This window comes from Hypanus sabinus, chromosome 20 (genome assembly GCF_030144855.1).
Source record: "Hypanus sabinus isolate sHypSab1 chromosome 20, sHypSab1.hap1, whole genome shotgun sequence".
Lineage (NCBI taxonomy): Eukaryota > Metazoa > Chordata > Chondrichthyes > Myliobatiformes > Dasyatidae > Hypanus > Hypanus sabinus.
Window position 1 is genome coordinate 54,777,389 of NC_082725.1, and position 24,853 is coordinate 54,802,241.

The following is a 24,853-nucleotide window of genomic DNA, read 5'->3' on the forward strand; positions in this document are numbered from 1 at the left end:
TTAGGACCTGATGGTGCAGCTCTGAATCCACAGTGTTTCTGTTCATGAAAATTATCATGATCTCGATTGGAAAATAAGGTGGAAGTAATAAAGCGATTGGAAAGAGGTGAAATGCCATCGGTCATTGGAAAAGCATTAAGCTACAGTTGGTCAACAATCAGAACAATTTTAATGGAGCATGTGAAAGGTCCTGCCCCGATGAAAGCTACAATTATTACTAAGCAATGCAGTGGTTTAATTATTGAAATATGAATGTTTCTTAAGTGTTTTATATGCCTAGAAAGGTAAAATATATACTATATGCTAAGAAAAACGTTTGACTAACTGATGCTAAATAATACTGGATATACCTGTTCTGACTTCAAATCCGACTTAAAGATGGACTCAGGAACAGAACTGATTCATAACCCGGGGACTGCCTGTACTTTTAAATCATCTCTAGATTATTTATAATACCTAATACAATGTAAATGCTAAGTAAATAGTTGGTATACTGTATTGTTTAGGGAATAATGATAAGAAAAAATAGTTTGTACATGCTCAAATAATAAGTGCTGGAGAGAGAACTTCCAGGTTTTCCCGATCCGCGGTTGGTTGAATCCACGCATGTGCACTATTTAAACAATCACAATCTAGGTTAAAAAAAATGTGAACCTCTGATGTAATGTCTTTTACAAAAGCTATTTGGAGTCAGGTGTTCCATTCAATGCGAGGAGATTGGGGCTGTGGGTTGTAGAGGTGTCCTAACCTATAAAAAAGACACATAGAGTCAGGTTACATTTGCAATTTTCCAGTCCTCCGGAACCATGGCAGAATCTATTGATTCTTGAAAGATCATTCCTCCATCATCTGTTCAGGTGACTTATCGATCTTCAGATCTGTCAGTTTCCCCAGCATATCTCCCTAATCATAACAACTGCAGTCACAGTCTCAAACTTCTGGCACACTACTAGTGCCATGCACAGTGAAGACTGATGCAAAATACTTCAGTTCATCTGCCCTGCCCTTTCCTTGTCCCCTGTTGTCTCTGCAGTGTCATTTTCCAGTGGTCCAATATCTACTGTTGCCTCTGATTTACTTTTTAGATATCTGCAAAATAATTTTATCGTTTGTGATATTCATCTTTCATCTTTTTATTTGCCTTCTGTTGGTTTTTAAAAAAATCCCCAATGCCCTCTCTTTGCTTTTTTGTTGGCTTTGACTTACCCTGCTAGCCACAGTTACATCATCCTGACTTTAGGACACTGCTTCCTTTTCGGGATGCATCTATCCTGTGCTTTCCAAATTGCTTCCAGAAACTCCAGCCATTGCTGCTCTGCTGTCATCACTACTCCTGTCCCTTTCCAATAATTTTGGCCAGCTCCTTTTTCATGCCTCTACTTCCCTGTGATACAGATATTTCTGAATTTAGCTTCCCCCTCTCAAACTGCAGGATGAATTATATCATATTCTGATCATTATTTTGTAAGGGTTCTTTTACCTTAAGCTCCCTAATCATATCCAGTTTACTATGCAGCATCCAATCCAGAATTGCTGATCCCTCAGTGGGCTCATCCACAAGCTGCTCCAAAAAACCATCTCATGATCATTCCACAGTTTCTCTCTCTTGGGATCCAGCGTCAACTTGATTTTCCCAATCCATCTGCCTATTGAAATCCTCCATGACTAATCTGGTTTTTGACATGGTTTTCTATCTCCTGCTGTAATTTATAGACCACATCCTGTCAACTGTTCAGAGGCTTCCACCAGAATCTTTTTCTTAACTCTACCTACAAGGATTCTACATCTTCTCATTCAATGTTATCTCTTTCTCAGAGTTTGATTTAATTTTTTTTAACCCAGGTTCAGGTTGAGGCCAGCTTGTCAGAATCTGAAAAGAAAAGACAAGTTATAGAGAGAATGAGGCAAGGGAGGCTGGGTTAAAGGGAGTACCTCTGACAGTGTATGGCTAGTTTTTGTGTTGGTAATGCATTTGTGAAGCCTTCTGATTGATTACAGGTGGCCCCTGTTTTTCGAACATTCGCTTTACCCCACCTTGCTGTTACGAAAGACCTACATTAGTTACCTGTTTTCGCTAACAGAAAGTGCTTTCACTGTTACGAAAAAAGGCAGCGCATGCCCCGAGCAGCCAAGCTCCTCCCCCGTAATTGCATTCTAGCCAGCATTGCTTAAACACGTGCCTGTGAGCATCTGTGCTTTATGTCGATTTATTTTGTGCATCTGTTAGCAAGATGAGTTCTAAGGTATCGGAAAAGCCTAAAAGGTAAGGGTGTTACACTTAGTGTAAAACTAGACATAACTAAGCTTTTGATTGTGGTGAACGAAGTAAGGACATTGTCTACATGGAACTTGCCTGCGTCCACCATTCGCACTGTTTATATGCAGAGAGAAAGAATCTTGAAAGCTGCCGATGTTACGGTTGGTTCTGCTCGTAGCAAAGTGGTCTCTCGTAGTCGGCACCCAATAATGGATAAAATGGAAATTGCTTGAGTGGATTGATGGGTGTACAAAGCGTGGTGTTCCGTTAAGTTATCTTGTACCTAAGGAGAAATCAGTCAGTCTTTTTAATAAGCTGAAACAGAAAGCACTGGACGATGGTGATGAAAGTGTTGCGAAAGTGGAATTTAAAGGTAGTCATGGGTGGTTTGATCAGTTTCTGAGGCGAGGGCAGCTTCATAGCTTAAAGTTTACTGGAGAGAGTGCTTCAGCTGATACTGAAGCTGCCGAAAAGTTCCCGGCAGAACTGAAGAAAATAATTACAGAAGGTGGTTATTCATATAAATGTTTAAATGTAATGAAACTGCAATTTATTGGAAAAAATTGCTGAGCATCCCAACCTCCGACGACTCAGCCTAACACATCATCATCAGTGTGCTCGTTGTCTTCCTGATTCCGGTAAGTGAAACTACACTGTACATACATTATTTCTACTTTATACAGGCTGTGTATTTTTATGTGTTATTTGGTATGATTTGGCAGCTTCATAGCTTAAAGGTTATTGGAGAGATTGCTTCTGCTACGTAGTGAGATTATATGCTACGCTAGACAGTGCTGCAATGATTGCAGAAAAGTATTTCTACTTTATATAGGCTGTGTATTTATCATATTCCTGCTTTTACTATATGTTAGTTATTTTGGGTTTTATGTGTTGTTTGGCATGATTTTGTAGGTTTTTTTTGGGTCTGGGAACGCTCACAAATTTTTCCCCATATAAATAAATGGTAATTGCTTATTCACTTTACAACATTCCAGCTTATGAACTGTTTCATAGGAATGCTCTACATTCAGCTAGCGGGGGAAACCTGTATCAGGGAATTCTGATCAGAAATGAAGGAACATTTTACAGCTGGGAAAATGCAGAATGCAAAGCTTTATCTACTTGGAGACATCTTTGTAAATTCCTGGTGTGCTATCATTATTGAACTACTGTTGGTCCCCTGAATTGATATTAGTGGTAAAACTGAGAAATGTGCATTGGTGTGGAACTGCTGTAATTCTGGGGCCACTACTGGTCTGCAGTAACTCGGAGGTGCAGTTTTGAATCTTCCTGTTTGGCAGTCATGATGTTACATAACACACAATGGAGCCTACTATTAGTAGTGCAATGGTAGCTACTGATACTAGTACAAGTCTGGGTAGATTCTCTGCAGCTGGTATATTAATAAAGATACATACAACAGTTTATGTGTTAGGCAAATACACTTTCTCTGTACCAATGCAGCTCTGTTGGGATAACGATTCTGTTTAACCCTGTTTGCTAATGCGCTGATGGCTTGGAGATGGGAATTAGGAGGGATAGGTCGGGGCAGGGAGGCAACCAAAGCATGCTTGTACTTGGGTGCATCTCTTACGTAGATGTGAATTGTACATTTGTTATGCACTGCACAAACCTCCTTTGTACTATGCTTGCTTGATTTAAAAAAAACAATAAAATTATTGCTGAGGAAAAAAGATACAAAAGCCCATCTTGATCTTGAAATTGTTAGTAATTCCTAGTGCTGCTCGCTGTTGTAATCTTCTAACAGAACCTGTGGAAGTCATGAGAAATGCATGATTTCATGAAATGTTCTCAGTTGCTTTTTTAAAAAAAAAGTTCCCAAGTTATTCTAATTAATAGCTTAATCTCTGACCCCAAAAGATCAGCTTTCCATTGGTGCGTTGTCATTCCAGCACAGAACTGTTGGAAATTTCACTTTCATTTTAACTCTATAAGACTAGGAATACAATTAGGCATTTTGGCCCTAATTTGCCATTCATTCCTGACCCCTTATTTTTCAACTCAATTTTTCTGCTTTCTCCCCTTAATCCCATAATTGAAAATTTCAGTCTCTGTCTTAAATGCACCCAATGATTTGCCTCCACGGCCCTCTCAGTATTACAGAGATGTTCCTTTATTCTGAGTCTGTGCTGTTGGATCTTGAGGCTTCCTACTAATGGAAACGTCCTCTCCAAACCTTCCAGTCCTTTCTGTGTTCAGAAGTTTCAATGGCATTCCTCACCCCAGCACCCATCCCTTCATCCTTCTGGACTTAGAGACATAGGCCCAAAGACTTCTGGTATTCTGGTGTGTTAAGTTAACACTCCCTTTTTCTTGGTTGCAGAACTCTTATCATACAGGAGTTATTATTCTGGAGAGTTTGCCACATTGGATCTTCTGGAGGGCTTCTCAGCTCCCCATATTCTTTCTCACAATTCCTCTCTCCACCACCGATCTCTGACTGCCCACACTAAGCCATATATGGGGACTTGATGTTAGCTGCTGAAACAGGAGGATCTGAGTGCCAAAACCCCTGTCATCAGACGTCCCAGGTCTACAGCAGCTGTCTCCACAACTCCTCCTCTTCAAATAATGGACTTCCTTCTCAATGTGACCCAGAGATCACACCCTTATCCCCGGAGGCCTGGCAACTTCTATACATTACTGGAGACACAGAGAAATCCCAAGTGTTCTCAGCTGTGTTTATGGAGCAGTAAAGTTTCCTGCATGTTTACACAACAAATCATCCTCCATAATATGTGGAGTTATGTTTGTCCTTCAGTGCTTTTCCCATGACACTTGTAAATCATCTTTTCTCTTCCCTTCTATCTCTGTCCAAAATGTGCTGGCGATATTGAAGTATTGTTTGTTTTGCCCTTGTATAGTCTTCTGCATCTGAAAGTGCTAGAAATTCCACTTCTATTTTTGTCCTGGATGGCAGTGATGTAATAATTCTGTGCTCTACATTGCTCCGGTTTTGATACTTTCTGCCCTGAGTCTTCCCGAGTCACTATGTGAGTTTGGATTGGTTGCCACAGTGGAAGGAGAACAAATTAAATCCCAAACACATGATAATCTTTGGGGGAAAAAATGCTACTTTAGTGGGATGGATAGGTAATGCAGATATTGATCCTAAAATAATTTTCTCTTATAATAACCCCGGACCCTTGTGGTTATAAGTGGTCTTTGTATCTGGGATCTTGACTGTTTAGAACAACCTATGAAGTCAGTGAGATCTCAAGAGCTCCTCTGATTCTGACCTTTCTGCACATCCTGGCTTTTCAGTGCATGGCTGCTGTTTATTATTACTTGAGTTGCCCGAGTGCAAAGTGCTGGTAACCCTCTCTTCAACAGTCCCTCTCTATCCCTCTTTTCCCCTCACATCCTAACAATTACCACTTTACATAAGCTTTCAGATAGCTATACCAATATGTACTGAATATGATGGAAGTACTGTTGAATGAATTGGGTTCTTTTACTTTATTAAAGATGTCATAAAATTGCTGCTAAAGTTTTAGTTTTAAAATCTCAGACGTTTTAGCATAAAGATTACTTGACAGCAAGACTGTTTTCTGCAGATCCAGTCATTATTGTAATGTATTTAATATTTCAGTAGTATCTGAGTACTGTTGTAAATATATTGTTTGATTAAGCATTCTTGTTCACTTAAATAATTCATTCTGCATTGTATGTTTTTAAAAAAAACCCTGAATTTTATCCCTCATGATGCTATCATTTGATATATGCACGCCTCTCTTAAAAGCGAACATTTTGGATGTTCATGTCTTTTTTAAATTAGTTTAATGTTGTGAAGTCAGAAGACATAACAGTTATGTCTTTGTGTGTTCCTCAGAATCATCCCATTTCTTTAATGCTTTCACGCTTCCAAGGCAAATTAACAATTTAGTCCAATAGAACATGTAACATCTACACCACATTACAGACCCTTCAGCCCACAATGTTGTGCCTAACATGTAACCTACTCTAGAAGCTGCCTAGAATTTCCCTACTATGTAGCCCTCTATTTTTCTATGATCCAAGTACCTGATAGTCTCTTAAAAGACACTATTGTATCTGCTTCTACCACCTTCACTGGCAGTACATTCCACGCACCCATCCGTGCAGTGCGTGGAAAAACTTACCCCTGATATCTCCTGTGTACCTGCTTCCAAGCACCTTGGGAAAAAGCCTCTGACTATCCACATGATCAATGCCTCTCATCATCTTACACACCTCTATCAGGCCACCTCTCATCTTCTGTCATTCCAAGGAGAAAAGGCCAAGTTCATTCAGCTTCTTATAAGATATGCTCTCCAATCCAGGCAACATCCTCGTAAATCTCCTCTGCACTCTATCTCTATAGCATCCACATCCTTCCTGTAATGACGTGACCAGAACCGAACACAGTCTAAGAACTAAAAAAAAAACATATTTGTAATTTATATTTAATATATTTGATATATTTGTAATATCTCTGAAGATTTGATTCTTTCCATATCTGGTTCTTAATTATTCGCTGAGTCTTCAGTTTTGGCATCATAATCAAATATAAGCATTTAACTTTTTGTCTGTAATATTTTTAAATACACAGTTCAGTAACTCAACACGTACTCCTCTACTCTTTAGCTTAATGCCAGCATGAGCAACTTCTATATTTTGCGGCCTTTTCTTTTCGTACTTTCACCATGCTTGCGTTGTTTTTATTTAAGGCAATATTCTGTGACTGCAAACCTTAGCCTGCATCATCAATGCAATGCTTATTTCCCAGGTGAAAGTGTACTCTGTTGCTGTGATACTAGCCTACTTACATGCATTCTGTTTGGCAGTTAAATTGTTTGTAGTTTAACCCATCCTAAAAACATAATGGGTTATTGTTCTTCTTTTGCAGCAAGCATACACTTTTACTCGCTTTCTGCACCTACCTGGATTGTACAATGCTCATATAGACAAATAAGTATGTGATGATTGCTGCCATTGTGGTAATGAAGAGGGCTGCCAAAGGATATAGGTCAGTTGTAGATATGGGCAGAGAAATGGCAGATTTTAATCTGGGCAAGTGTGGGGTTTTAAAGAGAGATTAACTTTTATTTGTTACATGTTCATCAGAACATAGAGTGAAATGAGTTGTTTCTGTCAAATCAACTCAACGAGGATTATGCAAGGATCACTGCTCTTCTAGCATGTCCACAACTCACTAACCGCAACGTACCTCTTTGGACCGTGGGAGGAAATCAGAGCAGCGAGGAAACCCATGAGGTTACGGGGCGAACTTCCAAACTCCTTACAGATGGTTGCAGGAATTGAACCCCTGATCAGTGACTGCTGGTGCTGCAATAATATTGCACTAACCCCTTTGCTACTGTGCCACAATTTGGGAGATGAGATGTAAAGGAAATGTGCAGAGTTAATCGTAGGATCATTAACCGTATCGCTGTACTGAGGGATCTTGGTGTCCAAGTACATAGGTCCCTGAAAGTGGCTGCACAAGTTGATAGCGCTGTAAAGAAGAAATATGACGTGCTTGTTTTCATTAGTTGAGGCACTGAGTTCAAGAGTCAGGAAGTTGTCTTGTAGCTTTATAAAACAGAAGATATTGCATACATAGGAAGTATTGCATTCACTTTGGTTCACCCCTTTGCAGGAAGTACGTGGAAGCTTTGAAAAGGCTGCAGAAGAGACTGACCAGGGTGTTGCCTAGATTAGAGGGCAGGTGACATAAGAGGAGGTTGACCAACCTGGGGTCATTTTCTTGGAGTGTCAGAGGTTGAGGGGAGACCAAATAGAGGTTTATAAGAGCTATGAGAGACATTGATAGATGTCTGGTAGCTTTTTCCAAAGATTTAAATTTCTAATACTAGGAGGCATGCAATTAACTTAAGTGGGAGTAAGTTCAAAGGATATGTTCAGGCAGGGTTTTTTATTGCAGAGTGGAAGGTGCTTGGAATGCTTTGTCATGGGTGCTGGTGGAAGCAGCTACAGCAGAGACAAATGAAGAAACACTCAGATAAGCATGTGGATATGCAGTAAATGGAGGGACACGGTCCATGTGCAAGCAGCTTAATTAGTTTGGCACAACGCTTTTTCCTGGGCTATACCTTTCTATGTCCTAGGTCCCACACATGATCAATCCTTTCTGTTAATGGGATATACTTTTCAGTTCATGGTGTTGGCCTTATGCAATGTCAATTGTGAAGGTATAATGATGTTGAATTTGGGATTGTTATTATTACCCATTGACTTGATTGAGACCAAAAATTGATCCATCTTTTTCTTTTTTTTATTGAATATACCATGAAATGAATTAAGAAGTACAGGCTCTCCCCATGTTATGGCAGGGTCCTGTTCCTGTGAGCCGTTCGTAACCTGAACAGTTTGCAAGTTGGAAATGCGGCTGTGAAGTGAGCTCCCACACGACAGAAGATGCCTGAAGCCTGCAGCAGCCAGCAAATGCATCCTGTCAGCCTCCCAAATGCTCATCAGTACGTATGAGCTGTACGAAAGTCGGGTGTTTGTAAGCAGGGGAGGACCTGCAAAAGCTTAAAAAATTGAATCCTTACCTCAGTTAAAACTTGCTGAGTTTTCTGCTTCTGTGGCCATAATAACTTTGCAGTATTTTAACTCAAAGGTTAAAAATCCTACCTAGGGAGAAAAATGGATTGTAGGAATAATTACTTTTGTTGATATATCTTTGCTTCTCATCTGAACCATTTCTTGTGCTTGGTGTCCAATGTTATCCATTACATTGTATTGATTTTTCTCCTCTGCAATTCCCACACTTTGGTGTGTTCAGTTGCAAATAGTTAATGCAATGCCAAAGTTGCTGTCATTCTTTGTTTGCCATTTAGTGTGAACTGAACATGGCAAGGAAAGTAAAAGTTACTTTGTTTTGCATACGTTTAGGCTCCCCTGCTCTGCCGAACAACATGATGTATTTTGGAAGTTCCCAGGATGACATTGATGAAGTAGAAGAGGACGATGAGTGTGAAGATGTCAAAACACCTACAAATAATGCTTCATCTTCATGCCAGTCAACACCTCGAAAGGGGAAAGTGCAGGGTAAACAAGTCCTCAATGGTCATGGTAGGTTCACTTTTAACTTACTGGAACTAGTAACTTCGTATTGCATGTAACTCTGGTTGGAAGGATGACTGCCACTATAATCTGTTGATGCTAAGGAGCCTTCAAAGGTTGTTAAGTTTTGACTTATTTTACCTATGATAATCTATGCACAGAACAAGTCAGGCTTTGATGTTTTATTGTGGACAGTTCGGGAAATGAGTGTCCATTTGTGCAGTTTGGCTATTTAGAATAATGTTTGGGCACTCATGAGTGACCTCTGTACCTTAGTTTTTCTGAAGTTAGAACTTGTATTTTTCTCCATTTGTATGTAAGTGGCTAATTGGTGTTCTTCGAATTAGAATCAATAAATTGTATATTCAACTAAGTGATTATAAAGTTTTAATGGTAATTCAATTTAGACATTTTGTTTCTTTTCAAATAAAAAAAAAATCACTTTTTAGACTCATACAAAAGTTCTCTTCACTGTCAGGAAGAAAACTCAAGTGGTTAGCAACTGATTGGCATCTCCATTGTTTTGTCCCACTTCCCTCAATTTTAGTTCCATGGTCTTGTCTGGACCTCAGGCTCAACATTGCAAACCATCTTCAATTGCAGTGAGCTCTCCCCATAGAGCGATGGCTGTGATCTGGATCACTTAGGACAGGATGCACCACATAGCCACGCATCCTCGATGCAGAGCTTCTGCCAGATTCTTCGGTCTTGGTTTATGTTTCTATCTTTTGATAATGCAGCACTCTGACTGGAAAGCACAAAATGACTTTCTCTTGTTGCCTGAGGCCTGTGTGAAGTGGCATTGAGTAAGGATTGACAGCACAGCTACGGATGGGCCCTTTGATGGGCTCATCGTGAGGTGTGTGAAATTTCAATAATACAGGAGAGGCCCTGAAAGCAAATGGTTCGAAACTCCTTTGCTAAGCCAAATGCAGTGGCTTTGTTTCTTTTAGAAATGAAACATTTATCCTCAGAGAGAATATAATGCTTGTGCAAACATTGTATTTATTCAGACCTAAATGTTTATTGAATGCCCTGAGCTCCAGTTTCTGTTTAAGTAGCCACGATGTTTGACTGAATGTCCTTTATGTAACCTTCCTTAATCTTTGATCTTCTGTCTGTCTGTCTCTTGTTCTCTACTCTCGTCAGCACGATCTACTTGGCCAGCTTCAGCATTGCATTCTTGAAGCCACACCTCAGCAACAGAGAGGAATTCCTAATTCTAGTGGTCTACCTCTGCCTGTGCTCCTCTAAGTTATTTGTGTGTTCTTTTATGTTGAAGTAAATGGTATTTACCAAAGCTGTATCCCCTTGTCACTTACTTTCAGCTTTCCATTCACCTACCTTCCAAACTCATTGTCTGCAGTTTTATTTGAGAAATACGCTCAATATTATTGGTGAGCTTGGGCTGGCGTGTCTGTAACTTGTCACGTTATCTGGTTCTTGCTGGCATTCACACTTTGCCCAAGGTTCTGCATTCATAAGTTCCCCGCTTCCATTGCCAACTTTGCCTCTATCCCCCTTTTAAACACACCTCTAACACCTGCCAAACCGGTGTTGGTTACATAAGTACCCTACTGCAAGCAAGTTTAATTTCCGCTTGCCATGAAGGTCCCAGTCCTCTTAGATTAAATTCCTTCTCGCCAGCCACTCCTTACTGCATCTTTACGTCATTCCTTGTGTGTAAGCTCACTGCTTCATCTCTAAGCCCAGGGCATCAGAAGTGATTACTTCCCTTTTGAGTCTTTCCTTTTGGCCTATTTCTTAGTTCCCTCACATGTACATTGTTTTTGTCTCTCTATCTGTTATTGTGATCTCTGTCTCATTCATTATATCCCTTGCTCTCTCCTCAATTCTCCAGTTTTCATCTTTTGGGCCAATCTTGTATCCTCGGTGCAATTACCCTTTCCTTTCTTTAAGATGATAAATTAACTCTGTGTTACATTATTGAGCTCTTTTTTTCAAAATCTAAATATAGTTTAGCACTGCTGTCCTTGCCCGTTCCTTGCATTGCTCATCAATGACCAGCTTACTCAATATTTAACCAAAGCAAATCTGTTCTGGTTTTTGTTTATGAAACCACATTTTCCAGTTGTGCTCTAGTTAATAATCTCACGCTGTCCTCAGGGTGACTGGCCTGTAACCACATAACCATATAACAATTACAGCACGGAAACAGGCCATCTCGGCCCTTCTAGTCTGTGCCTTCTAGAACGCTGACTCTCACCTAGTCCCACCGGCCTGCAGTGAGGCCATAACCCTCCATTCCTTTCCTGTCCATATACCTATCCAATTTTTTTTTAAATGACAATATCGAACCTGTCTCTACTACTTCTACTGGAAGCTCGTTCCACAAACTCTCTGAGTAAAGAAATTACCCCCTAGTGTTACCCTTAAGCTTTTGCCCCCGAACTCTCAACTCATGTCCTCTTGTTTGAATCTCCCCTACTCTCAATGGAAAAAGCCTATCCACGTCAACTCTATCTATCCCCCTCATAATTTTAAATAACCTCTATCAAGTCCCCCCTCAACTTTCTACGCTCCAAAGAATAAAGACCTAACTTGTTCAACCTTTCTCTGCAACTTAGGTGCTGAAACCCAGGTAACATTCTAGTAAATCATCTCTGTACACTCTCTATTTTGTTGACATCTTTCCTATAATTTGGTGACCAGAACTGTACACAATATTCCAAATTTGGCTTTGTACAATTTTAACATTACATCCCAATTCCTATATTCAATGCTCTTGGTTTATAAAGGCCAGCATACCAAAAGCTTTCTTCACCACTTATCCACATGAGATTCCACCTTCAGGGAACTATGCACCACTATTCCAAGATTACTCTGTTCTGCTGCATTCCTCAATGCCCTACCATTTACCATGTATGTCCTATTTTGATTAGTTCTACCAAAATGTAGCACCTCACACTTATCAGCATTAAACTCCATCTGCCATATTTCAGCCCACTCTTCTAACTGGCCTAAATCTCTCTGCAAGCTTTGAAAACATACTTCATTATCCCCAACGCAAGCTACCTTAGTATCATCTACACACTTACTAATCCAATTTACCACCCCATCATCCGGATCATTAATGTAGTTGTAGTTTGTGAGTTGGTTCTCTGCCCTTCATTTTGTACTGTGTTTTAACAGCTTCAGCAAACACCTGTCAGTTTGATGTAGTTTGGGTGCTGGGCTGGGTCTGTAAGACAACTGGCTCATGGGTGTTGGATCTCTTTGCTAAACAGCTGTCATGTAGAGAACTTTGTGGCCATCGTCAGGAAACCCTGTGCCCAGACTGTGATATGACTGGTTCAATATCTCATGATTTCTTTGACTCTCCCCAACTTTAAAATGACAGTGTTGGTTAACAGTAGTAGGCAAAATCCTGAATAGCAAAGGCCAGGTTGTTAGCCACTTAACCAACTGACACTAAACCAGCTGGCATCTACCTCATACTCGATCAGCAAGCAGCCAGCTGGCACTTCCTGAATTCAGGATAATATCTGATTAATGACCACTTGTCAAAATCTAGGTTTCTTAAGGTTGTCAGAGTGGGGATAAACCCCTTCTACCTATTAAATGCTCCCAATGGTCGGCATCTCAAACAGCCACTGGCAACCAAGTCCAGCTCCTCCTGGCCTTTATGTGTGGCTTAGGTACCAAGCCCAGGGGAACAGTTTCTACTGACAGGAGAAGGGGCAATGTCGGGTTATTGGCACCTTAAAATCATTTGCTTTGGGCAAATGAAGCTCGTCAGCTGTGGTTAGGAGCTTATTTCACTTGCTGCCTGTTAAACCACTGCGTTTAGGGCAGCAGTGAAGGTCCTCCATCTCTGGCAGTGTTCAGGGCTTCCTTCATCGTGTCAGTAGCCTCCTGTTAGTTTTCACCACTGTCAGTCATGCAAATTCTCCGTGGAGACCCAGGAATACTGTTGCAGTCAGTTGTAGAAGGATTCTTCATTGCTGTTTCTGTAACAACTTTGTTTTACCAGTCAGGGTTGTTACCCCGAGCTGAATCCCCAAACCTGGAGGACCAGTTGGACCACTCTTAGTCTGTCCTCTACCCTTTGACCAGTTTGGTATGGGTGATCCTACCAAGGGCCAAAGCATAGAGCTCTGACTGCAGCTAAACTTGGCTCTCTGGGTCATTGAGCCACACAAGCCTCCAAACCACGGCAAGGTTGCGGTCCTCTTGGAGGAGAAGCACATCTAGGAGAAGGAAAACTCTGATCTCAAACCTCTGTTGCCTTGCAGCTATACCCACTGATGGGGAAGGCTTCAAGAGTAAACCCCAAGGAAAAATACTGAGTTGAAGTCCCTGGGCTGTCCTACGTGGAGTTCAAAGCTGACTGGCAACTCCTGCAACACTGCAGGTGCCAAACTGTATCGGTCTCTGCCGTTCCTTTAGGTTATTCAGCTGCATGGAGAAGGGGGAGTTTGCTACATGAGCAACAGCTTGCTCTCCATATTGCCCTGGCTTGTGTATCACTTACACAGCTGGGGCACAGTATCCATGGTTGACCCTCACCGATGGAGGACCTCATAGTGTAACCTAAAATATGCCAGCTGTCATTATTTACCGTGCGTGCGAATGCGAATTAGATCAGATGGCTTTGTGTTTGGAGGCAGGTTTTTGTAATGTGACACCACACCCAGTTTCTCTAATTATGCACAATTAAGTGTGTGAAGCTTCTTCCATGCACTTAAAGTGCAGTCAAATTTAATATTATCATGCTGCTGTAATAAACTGCCTCTAATGTGGAAACCAAACTAAATTGCTTTGGAAAAAACAGAAAAATTAAATATATCACAAGAAGCAGAGGAGGCCACTATGGATGTCATAATGAGAGAAGTGAATGTGGTGTCAGTGAGTGGGATGAGGTGGCTTCACATTGTGTTTATGTCGGTGGGGTAGAGAAGGAGGGAGCACAGAAGGCCAGTCAGAGGGCTGATGGCTGTGGGAGGAAGTGCAGTGCTGGAAAAGTGACTCTGAATTCTCCAAATTATTTTAAGTACCACTTGGTAAGCTCCAGTTCAAGGCTGAATATAAAAAGCCACCGTAGTATTTTGGTTGGATGAATTAATTGTTCTTTCACAAATGGTTGAATCATACGTGGCAAAGTGATGGCCGGTTTGTGTTCTCTGAAGCTTGTAGAGCATCACCGAGAGGATATCTTTGGTTTATAACATGGCTGATTGATTCCTCACCTCTCTATGTGTTCTTTCTCCTCCTTCCCAGTTTTGAATGGTTCAGGCAAGCTTTTGAGAGAGAAGGAATCTGTCCAGAAACACAAAGGAAAAGAGGCCACCCCAGGGAAGGAGAAGAACGGTGACCAGAAGCTGGAGTGCAAGAAGGAGCCGTGTCTGGCTGGTGCTGCTGCTAATTCCTCTTCACAACTGGGCAGTTCAGTGAAAGGTCCTGCTGCTACCAGCTCAGCTATTATAAAACCATCTCAGGAGCACCAAACACAACAGGTATTTAACCATCCATGGCCATTAAATAGTTGGGCATTGATATTGGTGATAAATAGTAATTCACTTCACATTCAAAACTTACAGTATACACATCTTAAGTCTACTAGTAGAACTAAGTGGGTTGGCAACATCTGTGGAAGCAAGGGGTTGATTAATGTTTTGAGTTGAGACCCTGTGTCAGGGGTGGGAGCTAATGTAAAGAAGTGAGATGGAGGTGGGAAGCAGGACTGGGCAGGCGATGGTGGGAAGCAGGAGAAGAAAGGTTTGACGGACAGATGGATCCAGGTTGGTGGGTGAAGGGGAGACAGCAGTGGAGTTGGGAGTTGTTGCATGAGGGAGAAACAAGGGGAGCAGAATAAAATGGTTGAGGGTAAGGGGGAGAAGGTAGGGACAGATGGGAATGTGGTAAATGGAAACATCACAGGTTGCAGATGCTGGAATCTGATGTGGAACCAGATAAAGGAGAGTTGAAGAGAAGATAGAACCAGATAAGGGAAGGGTTTTGAAAATAAGTGATTCGGTGGGGGTGGGTTCAGATCTAAAGAGAAAGGATCAGGGGTGGGGGGAATTAATTGAAATTCAAAAATTCTGTAATCTTAAGTACCCTGTTAATTTTGATAAGAAATGGGCAGATGTTCCCAGAGGTTTTCCTTTGTTCTGCAGGTAAGATTGCATTGATTAGCTTCATTTTTGTAGATTTAAAAAATGTTCCCAGTGGATATTGTATCTGTTACAGGTCTCTGCTCACCACACTAACAGCCAGATGGTGTTTTATAGGGGAATTGCACTTTCTGAGATGTTAAGCTAAAAGCACTTATTATAAATAAAAATTGGATGTGTTTGGAGGTGTGTTTACAAATGGGGCAGTTTTGTTGCCAGTAATCTTACTGCCATTTGATGACAGTCTTACTCGGTGTGGATTGAATGAAATTGGCCTGCCCCGTGTCCTCTGAGAGACTGGTGCCAGTAGGGTTTTGGGACAGCATTCCTGCTGGTCAGCCTCTCTCTGTCTGATATCAGACAGAGAACAGAGAACAGCATGTTCTCTGTAACAGGCCAAAATGGGTGATTGAGACAAATTTGACTCATTTTGTTCCCTACTGATGGGAAAACTGTTTGTCTTCCTTGGGAATATATTGCCTGTGTCAGTAAAATTGTGACCGAAAAGCTTGGAACGTCAGTGCTTCTGAATTGTAGCCAATCTTTCCTTTGGAAACACATTTCCTGCTCTGTAACATTTTCTCTTTTCTCCAGTAATGAATGACCATTATAAATATTTGTACCTGACAGCCTGTTTGTTAATTTGTAGACTAGCTTTCACGTAACTCTATTTGACTAATTGATCTCTGATTAGATTTTGTTCGAATAACCTTGCATAATGAATGTTTTCTATAGGATGTCTTTGTCTCAGCTTGCCTTTCAGTCCTTCTGCATTTGTGAACATATGTGATTTGGTATATCAGTTTCTATCTCTTGTAGTGAACATTGTCTCTCCCTGTTCAAATTGAATATTCCTAACTATTATAGAAGGATTGATTAAATCTCAAAATCATTCTTGTGTGGAACTCTTACTGGGTCATAGTATATATAATTAGCCATGGAGTGCTCCCTGTACTTCAATGAAAAGTTTATGCATTCTGCAACTGGCTGCCAGTGAATGAATGTGTAATAAATCCATTTGATCCTAAGCAGGGTTCCCTGACTTAACATGTTCTGCGAGTGAGCAAAGTTCCAGCAGTACCTGAAGGAACAAGAGTGTTAGTGGTACAGAGCAGCCAGCTGTCAGTAAATCATGCAGAACTCAAATTTACTTGTGCTTAAAAGCGATAGTACAGAAACAGTGCCTTCGGTACAACACATCCAAGGTGCCAATGTAAGCTCGTCCCATTTTCCTGTGTCCTGTATACATGTGCCTGTCTAGATTTTTTTCCAATGTTGTTATTGTATCTGGTTCAACCACTTCCTTTGGGGGTGTTCTGCCTACGTATCACTGTGCCTGAAGTTCAAAGTACATTTATCAACAGGGTATGTATACTTTATACAACCTTCAAAGAAACCCAGTAGAATCCATTTCAAGCAAAAGAACACTGTCAAACATCCTGTGTGCAGAAAGAGGGTTAAAAAAAAACCCAAACCATGCGAACAGTAAAAGCTAGGCAACAGCGTTCAGAACTGAAGTTCACGTGGCCAGGCATCACTGCAGCTGATCAGAAGTCCCCTAGTTGCAGGCCACAGCCTCAGTCCAGACAGAGATGGGCAAACCCTGTGGAGCAGCGAGCCCCATCAGACCATCCTTTGCCTCTGACCCTGATTGTTTAAATTAGGCCCGGTCTTAAATCATCCAAACCTTGAGTTTTTCCTTCCTCTTTGCCACTTTGATACACCCTCAGAATTGGGTGCTGCTGCCTTGATTCACCCAGTACCTAGCCTTACCAATGGGGCTCGGCTCTTAAACCTCAGATCTTTCCTCAGCCTCATCTTGCCTCAGCTCTGCCGCATCGAAATGCCTCCAAGTCCACTCCAGCAACTCTGGTACGGGCATGCTACAATTGTACCAGACCCCAGCCCACACTGCAAAAAATGCCCGGTCATACAGGTGATTCAGCTCAACTCTGGCAAGAAAGCCGCAGGTCACTGTTTGCAACAATTGTTTACTGGAAAAAGTGCGAATAGGAAAGTATTTAGTTGCTTTCTTTGTTTCAGTGGCCACCAGCAAGTAGTTGCTGAACTTCAGTGCTGTGATAAACCAGATACTGCTCCACAGTATCCTGCTAAATCTTACCCCTTCCTCCTGACATCTCTGCCCTTTAGTTTGTAATTCCTCAGCACCAGGAAATGACTCTGCATTCATGCATTCAGCCATGTTCCTTGTAAGTTTATACAAAATCTGAACCTGTCCAAATCCCTATAATCCAATTCAATGTGCGAAGTAAATTTAGTTTCAAAGTTTATATATGTCACTGTGTGCAACCCTGAGATAAATTTTCTTGTGGCCATACACAATAAAGCCCATAACCATAATAAAATAATATAAATCAATGAAAGACCACACCAACAGAGTGGACACCCAGTATGCAAAAGACAACAAACTGTGCAGATACAAAAAGGAAGAATAAGATAATAGTACATAAACAAGCAATAAGTATGGAGATTATGAGCTGAAGAGTCCTTGAAAGTTGAGTCCATTGGTTGTGGGAACAGTAAAATGATGGGGTAAGTGAAGTTATCTCTCTCCTCCCCCCCCCCCCCCCCCCCAAATTCAAGAGCCTGATAGATCAGGGGTAATAAATGTTCCTGAACTAGGTGGTGAGAGACCTGAGCCTCCTGTACTTTTTTCCCTTGAATCCTGAGAACATCTTTGTAAATGATGTTGTGGTTGGCATAACATTGTGGGTGAAAGGGCCTGCACTGTGCTGTTATGTTCTATGTTCTTCCAGCTGACCGGTGTCATTCATATAAGTAGTGTGACTTAAGCTGAACATACTAGCGTAGCCTCAATAACGTGTTGCAGTGTACAATCCCAATTTATATACTCAGTGCCCTGACAGTGTGCCAAAAGCCTTCTTCACCACCCAATCCATTTGACTCCATTTTCAGGAAAATCTGCGGTCGTAGTAAGATGATGCCTTCCTTATGGTTGTAAGCTCCTAAGCTCCCACAGCACTTTTGGGACCCCTTGAAGTTAGTGGGGGCAGTGGTGTGGTAGAATAGAACATTTACCAATAGCAACTATTGCCCTTTGTACTTGGAGACTCCTGCAAATAGTTGAAAGATCAGAATTCATTGGAAGCATATTATCTACTGGTGTATCAGCCATAAAAAGATGCAGTTGCAGCTGGAGCAGTACTGTGCTGAAGTCTTGGACACATATAGCTCGGGTGTGCAAGACTTTTGCAGAGTACAGCTTTCCCCCGCTACCCAAAGGTAGAGCGTTCCTATGAAACCATTTGTAAGCTGAACTATCGTAAAGCGAAGAAGCAATTACCATTGATTTATATGGGAAAAGTTTCTGAGTGTTCCCAGACCCAAAAAATAACCTACCAAATCAGACCAAATAACACATAAAACCTAAAATAACATTAACATATAGTAAAAGCAGGAATGATATGATAAATACACAGCCTATATAAAGTAGAAATATTGTATGTATGGTGTAGTTTCACTTATCAAAATCAGGAAGACAGTGAGCCAAAATCGATTGGAGAAAAAAAATCAGCACATACACGCATACGCACGTACATGCGTGCACACACAACTGCCCGCACAAGGTTTCACAGTCATGGTAGTCTTTCTCGGGGTGAACACACATATAAAGCAAGCGTCTTTTTTTTTGTAAAAGCAAAAATCCTCTTTGGTTAGTGAGAACAGGTACTAATGTAGATTTTTTGTAACAGCGAGCTGTCGTAAAGCGAATGTTTGAAAAACGGGGGCCACCTGTACTGTATTTGTTACCATGGAGTAGAGAGCAAGTTTGTAAATCTGGCAGGAGCAAAGGATGTCAGGAATGGTGAGGGTGGAGTGCTGTGGGAGGGGTGTGGGATGAAGTGCCAGGGTGAAGGTGGCCACTCCCAGCTCTGAGACACCAGACAAGGTCAATTGGTTTATTGATCATTACAGAATGTCTCTCTTCTGCTTCCTGCTTCCTTCCCTTCCTTCTGCTTTTCCCATTCGTGATTCCTCTCCCTGCCTCCTCCACTATCAGTCCATTGTAGAGACCCAGATCAGTCAGATTTATCATCACTCATGTGTCTCATTTTATTTTACAGCAGTGGCATTACTGTGCAACATATGAAATTACTACAGTATTATGCAAATGTGCCTAAGACTTTTGCACAGTACTGTAGCTAAAATTGTTATGAGCGTGTAAATATCCCAGTGCTCTAATAAAATACGATGGGGGAAAAGTTCCACTGATTTGATTCTGTTCATAACTTTTATCAAACATACCATTTTTAGCAGTGATTGATACTCTTCTACTTTTTACCAAATACTATTATAGAGGGTATTCCCCAAAGACTGAACAAAGGATAATAATATACTTTCAAATTAGGATGGTAATGTGTTTGCAAGTTATTTCTTCAGGTGGAGTGAGATGAATTGGCTTCATTGCATCACGATTTAAACAGAATCACCTTGGGAAGTTTTGAGGATCATGTGCTGATGGTGGCTGCAAAAGCTTCACTCGAGTGCTGTGCCTCATCCTTGTTGGGTGGGATGTTTTCAGAGCTGTCTGCTCCCTTCAGCTGTTTGGTGTGCGGCATTATTCACTGAGGTAACAGGATTGCAGAATAGCATGGCTCTGTTCTGTTCGTAGTAACTTGGCGTGGGCATGATCTCATAGCTTTGCCAGGGTAGCAGCCATTATTCGGAGAGGTTGGTACTGTTCTGTGCTCTCAGTAAATCCGACACGATTCCCTTGATGGTGATGGGGCTCTGCATACTTCAAGTTTATGCCGTAGATTAGACTTCACTCTGAGGGAACACATTGTCTCTGCCCATAACAGGGATTTCCTCCCTCCGAAAGTTCCTCCAAGCCTATTGTCAGATCAAAGTAATATTGGCATTTTTTCCCCAGTCAGTTGTCCTGTATGTTTGGATTTAATTGTACGCCTCTGGCTTTGGGTGGGGCACTTTCATGCGACTTGGATGAGGCATTTCCCCCTTCCGATGTGGCTGGGCAGAATCCACTTCCTCATTTCTGCTTCTTTCCATACCATTCCCCTTCCCCATTTCCTTTAATACTTGAGGATATGGATAACTTGTGTAGCATCATCATGTGGCGTAGACTGTTGCCTGAAGTCTCCTTTGCATAAATGTATCATGCTTTTTAATCACTTATAGTCACAGCAAGAAAAGAGACCCTATGCAGAATATAGAGTAGTTCAGGCCTGTCAGCCTACTATGTGGAGCTGACCTACATAAACATACTCCACAATCAATCTACCCCTTCCCTTCTACACAACCCACAACTCCCCATTGTTCTTCCCTCCACGTGTCTACATAACTATTACTACGTAGACTCAGGCCTAGGGGGCTGGTGTCAGGCCTACATGAAAGTCTCTTTAATGTCCCTGTTGTGTCCGCCTCTGCCATCACCCTCAGCAGTCCGTTCCAGACATTCGCCATTGTCTCTATTAAAAATAAAAGTCTACCTCTGACATCTCCCCTAAACTTCCCTCTGGCACTGGGTCCTCTGGTGATGTCAAGAGATTGTAGGACCTCTTGTATCAGTGGACTATCCTGGAGCTCTGTTGAGTGAGGTTGCTGTTGTAATCTCAGTTGACAGTAGGGGGTTTGCACATATCAAGATCCTTTGAATTTTGGTTCTACACAACCTTCCTAATCTGTCGGAATGAACTTGGTAGATAGTTGCGTAGTGACCCAGAGTGGGAGGGGCTCCTGTTTGTTGGGTCATCATCCTCAACCAAGAGGAAGATGTGAATCAGTTTAACACCATATCTCAAGTACAATATGTCTAGCAGGAAGTTCTCAGTAATGTATGTTGGATAAGTAGTTATCCTATTATCCAGGCCTCAGTGAAGATGGTCATCAATGTTAGACATTTTCAGTGGAGCAGGATTAACAAGGCTCACATACATACCCCCCACTTCAGCTGAAAAATAAAGAAGCTACCTGTGTTTTCTGGAAATGTTCTTTCTCAAAGGCTGCTGTGCAGATACAAAGTGAGCTGTCACGTGGCAATGAAGCAGTGATTGGTTGGTGTGTTGAATTGTCCAGTAAATGCTGCTATTGCTGTTGTGAGGCTGGCTGCCTATTGAAGAATGCCAGTGCATTTTCTATATTCATTCTTCTGGTTCATAGTATGTTCTGTTTGAAGTGACACAACAATGTTTGTTGATCTGCCTGGCAGGCAGTGAGATGTCCTAATCAAAGACTAGGATGGAATGCGTTCTCATGACTGTGCTTTAAGCTTCAGTATGGCACCGCATTAAGATTGAACCCATTTGATTTGCTCTGCAGTTGGCATCAATACAAGATGTTGCAATTTTAAAGATTACTTTGCTTCCCACCACCTGGCTTCACCTATTGCTTTCCAGCTTACCTTCCCCCCACCTTTTTACTCTCTTCCCCCCCCCCCCCCTTCTCAGTCCTGAAGAAAGGTCTCAGCCCGAAATCTCAACTATCTATTCATTTCCGTAGATGCTGCCTGACCTGCTGAGTTCTTCCAGCATTTTGTGTGTGTTGCTTGCATACTTTCTCATGTTTATGATTTGTTTCTTATTTTCTGTAGCTTCCTAATTTTGGAAAGGCTTTACGTTTGTACAAATTAACATCTAGCTGCTGCTTACTGTGTTGTTGTTTGCCAACTTACAACACTCATAACATTAATAAAAGAGTTATAACTAAAATAGTTTCCGGGCAAACTCTTCTGGAATCTGCAGTTGGATAATCGGTTTGGTGTCTCAGTATCATTGGGATTCACTGACATTGAAGGCTCATTCCAGGTTTAGTACTGAAGCCATGTAAAGTGGGGAACTGTTGAATATCTGGAGACCTTGGGGAATAAAGTTGGCAGGGCTGTGGTACCTGGAATCAGTGCACTGAAACATGTCCTGGGTTTTCAATTATTCCTTGTCCAGGTTTGCACTTTGTTAGTACGCTTTTGACAAAGAAGTTGAACTATTGTCTTCCTTGAGGCATTAAATTTAGGAAAGCAGGGCAAGGAATATTTGTTTTTGAAGCTCATGACCAGGAATGATTTATTCTGGACCTGTGATCTGTTGAATGACAATACATTTACACAAGAATCCTCTTATCAAGATAATATAACTCTTAAGGTTAATGTTCAATGAGTTGTTTACATGAAGAGCTATAATTAAAATCACTTTCAGGTGGAATTTTCAAGACTCTTACAGTTTATTGGTTAAGTATTTTGATGATCAGTAGATCCTCTGACACAGAGGCTCTTTGGTTCCCTCTGGTGGCATAGTTGTGCAAGTTTTCTTTGCAAAAGTAATTTTTGACAAAGTGACCAGATTTCCAAGAACTGCACCATGTCCAAGTCTTGACCGAATTTCTAGTGGTCCTGTGCTGAAGCCCATATGCCTGCAAGATGGGTGATAGGATAGGCTGTGTACAACAGTGGCTTATGCCATATTGACCCCTCAGGCCTCTGCCATTAGTTTGAATCTTGATTGGACCGCTGAGGAGTATGTAGCTAAATAGGTGACTGTTCTGTAGCAGATTGCACCACATCTCCAGGGACCTGAGTTTGATCCTGAATTCTTGTGCTGTCAGTGTGAGTTTTCATGTGTGCTACTATTTTCCTCTGCAGGCTCGAGTTTCTTCTCCATCCCAGAGATGTGCTGGTGGTTTGATTGGCCATTATAAGTTGCCTTCAGTGTAGGTGGGTGGGATACAGCTAAGTTGATGGAGGTGTGAGGGAGGATAGGTTATTAGGGAGATGGGAGGAGAGAAGAGCTGGCATTGACTTGATGGCCCCTCCTGTGTGGTGTGGGGGAGTGAACCTGTTCTCAGCATTGTTCTGGTAGGCTATAGCATTTGCAATGCTACCATATAAGTTGGTTCATGTTTGTTTTACTAATAACGGAAAGTCTCAGTCTATTGAACATGACAACTGTGGGCCTGTTAAGTTATAGTTTCCTCCTTTCTCCTGACCCGGTGCTGTCTAACTGCTCCATTCACATTAGAACATTGAACAGTACAGGCCTTTCGGCCCACAATGTTGTGCCAAGTTTTTAACCTACTCTGATGATCAATCTAATGCTCCCCTCCCACATCACCTTCCATTTTTTTTTCATCCATATTTAGAGAGCAACATTCTAAAGTTTGGCCCAGTTTGATCAAGCTGTTTAACTTCTGTTAGTGTCCAGTTTTAAGCTCCCCACATTATTACATTGCTTTTGCTTGTAAAGTTAAGATGTGTTTGTATTTTTCCAATACATCAGCCATCTCTTCACTGTCCAACTCAATGGCAGGAATAAAATGTCTTGTCGACTTTAGACAGCTGTTGGCTTGTTTTGGGCTCTCATTTAAAAATAATTCTTATTAGTTCCTCCTTTGTTACCTTTCTCATTTCTGATAGTACGTAATCTGCTTGCCAGGGGATGTTTGCACCACCAACCGCAGTCTACTGTTGGATAGCGTTGAGATGCCTAACCTTAAATCTCTGTAGTAGTCAGGACCTGAAATTTGGACCATCTCCATCAACCTTCCCACTTCCAGCCCAAACAAGGGTGAGGAGAAGAATCTTCACAATCATTGCCGCTGCAGAGAAAGTCACCCTGAACAACCTGCAGTTACACCAGGTCTATGACACAGCTTCCTTCTGGATCTGTTTCAAGCAATTATATTTGCTGCCTTGCAGAAGCTTGTCAAATTGTTTGGATTTCCTGCTGGTTTCTGTGATAAATGGTGGCTAGTAATTGTAAGCTAGTTGCTCTTTTCTGCCCCCTCTATTTGGGAAAATGGAAGGGCGGGGTTCATAGAGTAAGTCACAGTATGTTCCAGTGCGAAAATGGCCCCTTAACCCTTCATCACCATGCTGACCTTTTTTTTGCTCACTATACTAATCTACTTTAACTCTCTTCCCTCGTTCCCCCCCCCCCCCACATAGCCCCTGCAGAAGAGTATGTACAATTATCACATGCTATCAGTAAGAGATAAGGAACTGCTGTGCTCTTGGAGAGTGGTGTTACATGAACAAAGTCACTGGAGAGGCACTGAAGCTAGTAGATATAGAAGTGTTTTATTCAGCAACAGGTATCATATTGAGACAGTCTTGTTAGAAGAGCCCTCCTGACCCAATATTAAATGACATTTTTAAATGCTAAAGATCATAGATTATAGCAGGATAATTCTATAGCTTTAATGTATCTACAATGCTTCCTTTGAACTACATATAGTTTTCACAGATCTCTTTCTTCACAGCCATACACCAGACACCCAAATTGAATGTTAATTTCCACTGATTCTAGGCTGCATTCATGCATATGCAGGCATCAGAAGTCTAAGTGGAATTGACCTGCCACTCTAGTTTTGAGCTGTGTTTTAAATCCAGTCTGTA

General features: G+C 41.5%; 1 protein-coding gene across 4 annotated transcripts in view; it reads left to right on the plus strand.

Annotated features, from left to right (window-relative positions):
• Nucleotides 1-24,853, plus strand: part of jarid2b (jumonji and AT-rich interaction domain containing 2b) — a 355,488-nt gene that overhangs the window by 259,338 nt on the left and 71,297 nt on the right. For all 4 annotated transcript variants that reach the window (XM_059945528.1, XM_059945529.1, XM_059945530.1 and 1 more), the window contains 2 exons: nucleotides 9,158-9,337; nucleotides 14,570-14,805. In XM_059945528.1, coding sequence (XP_059801511.1) covers nucleotides 9,158-9,337; nucleotides 14,570-14,805 — 416 coding nt within the window. The remainder of the gene's footprint in view (nucleotides 1-9,157; nucleotides 9,338-14,569; nucleotides 14,806-24,853) is intronic.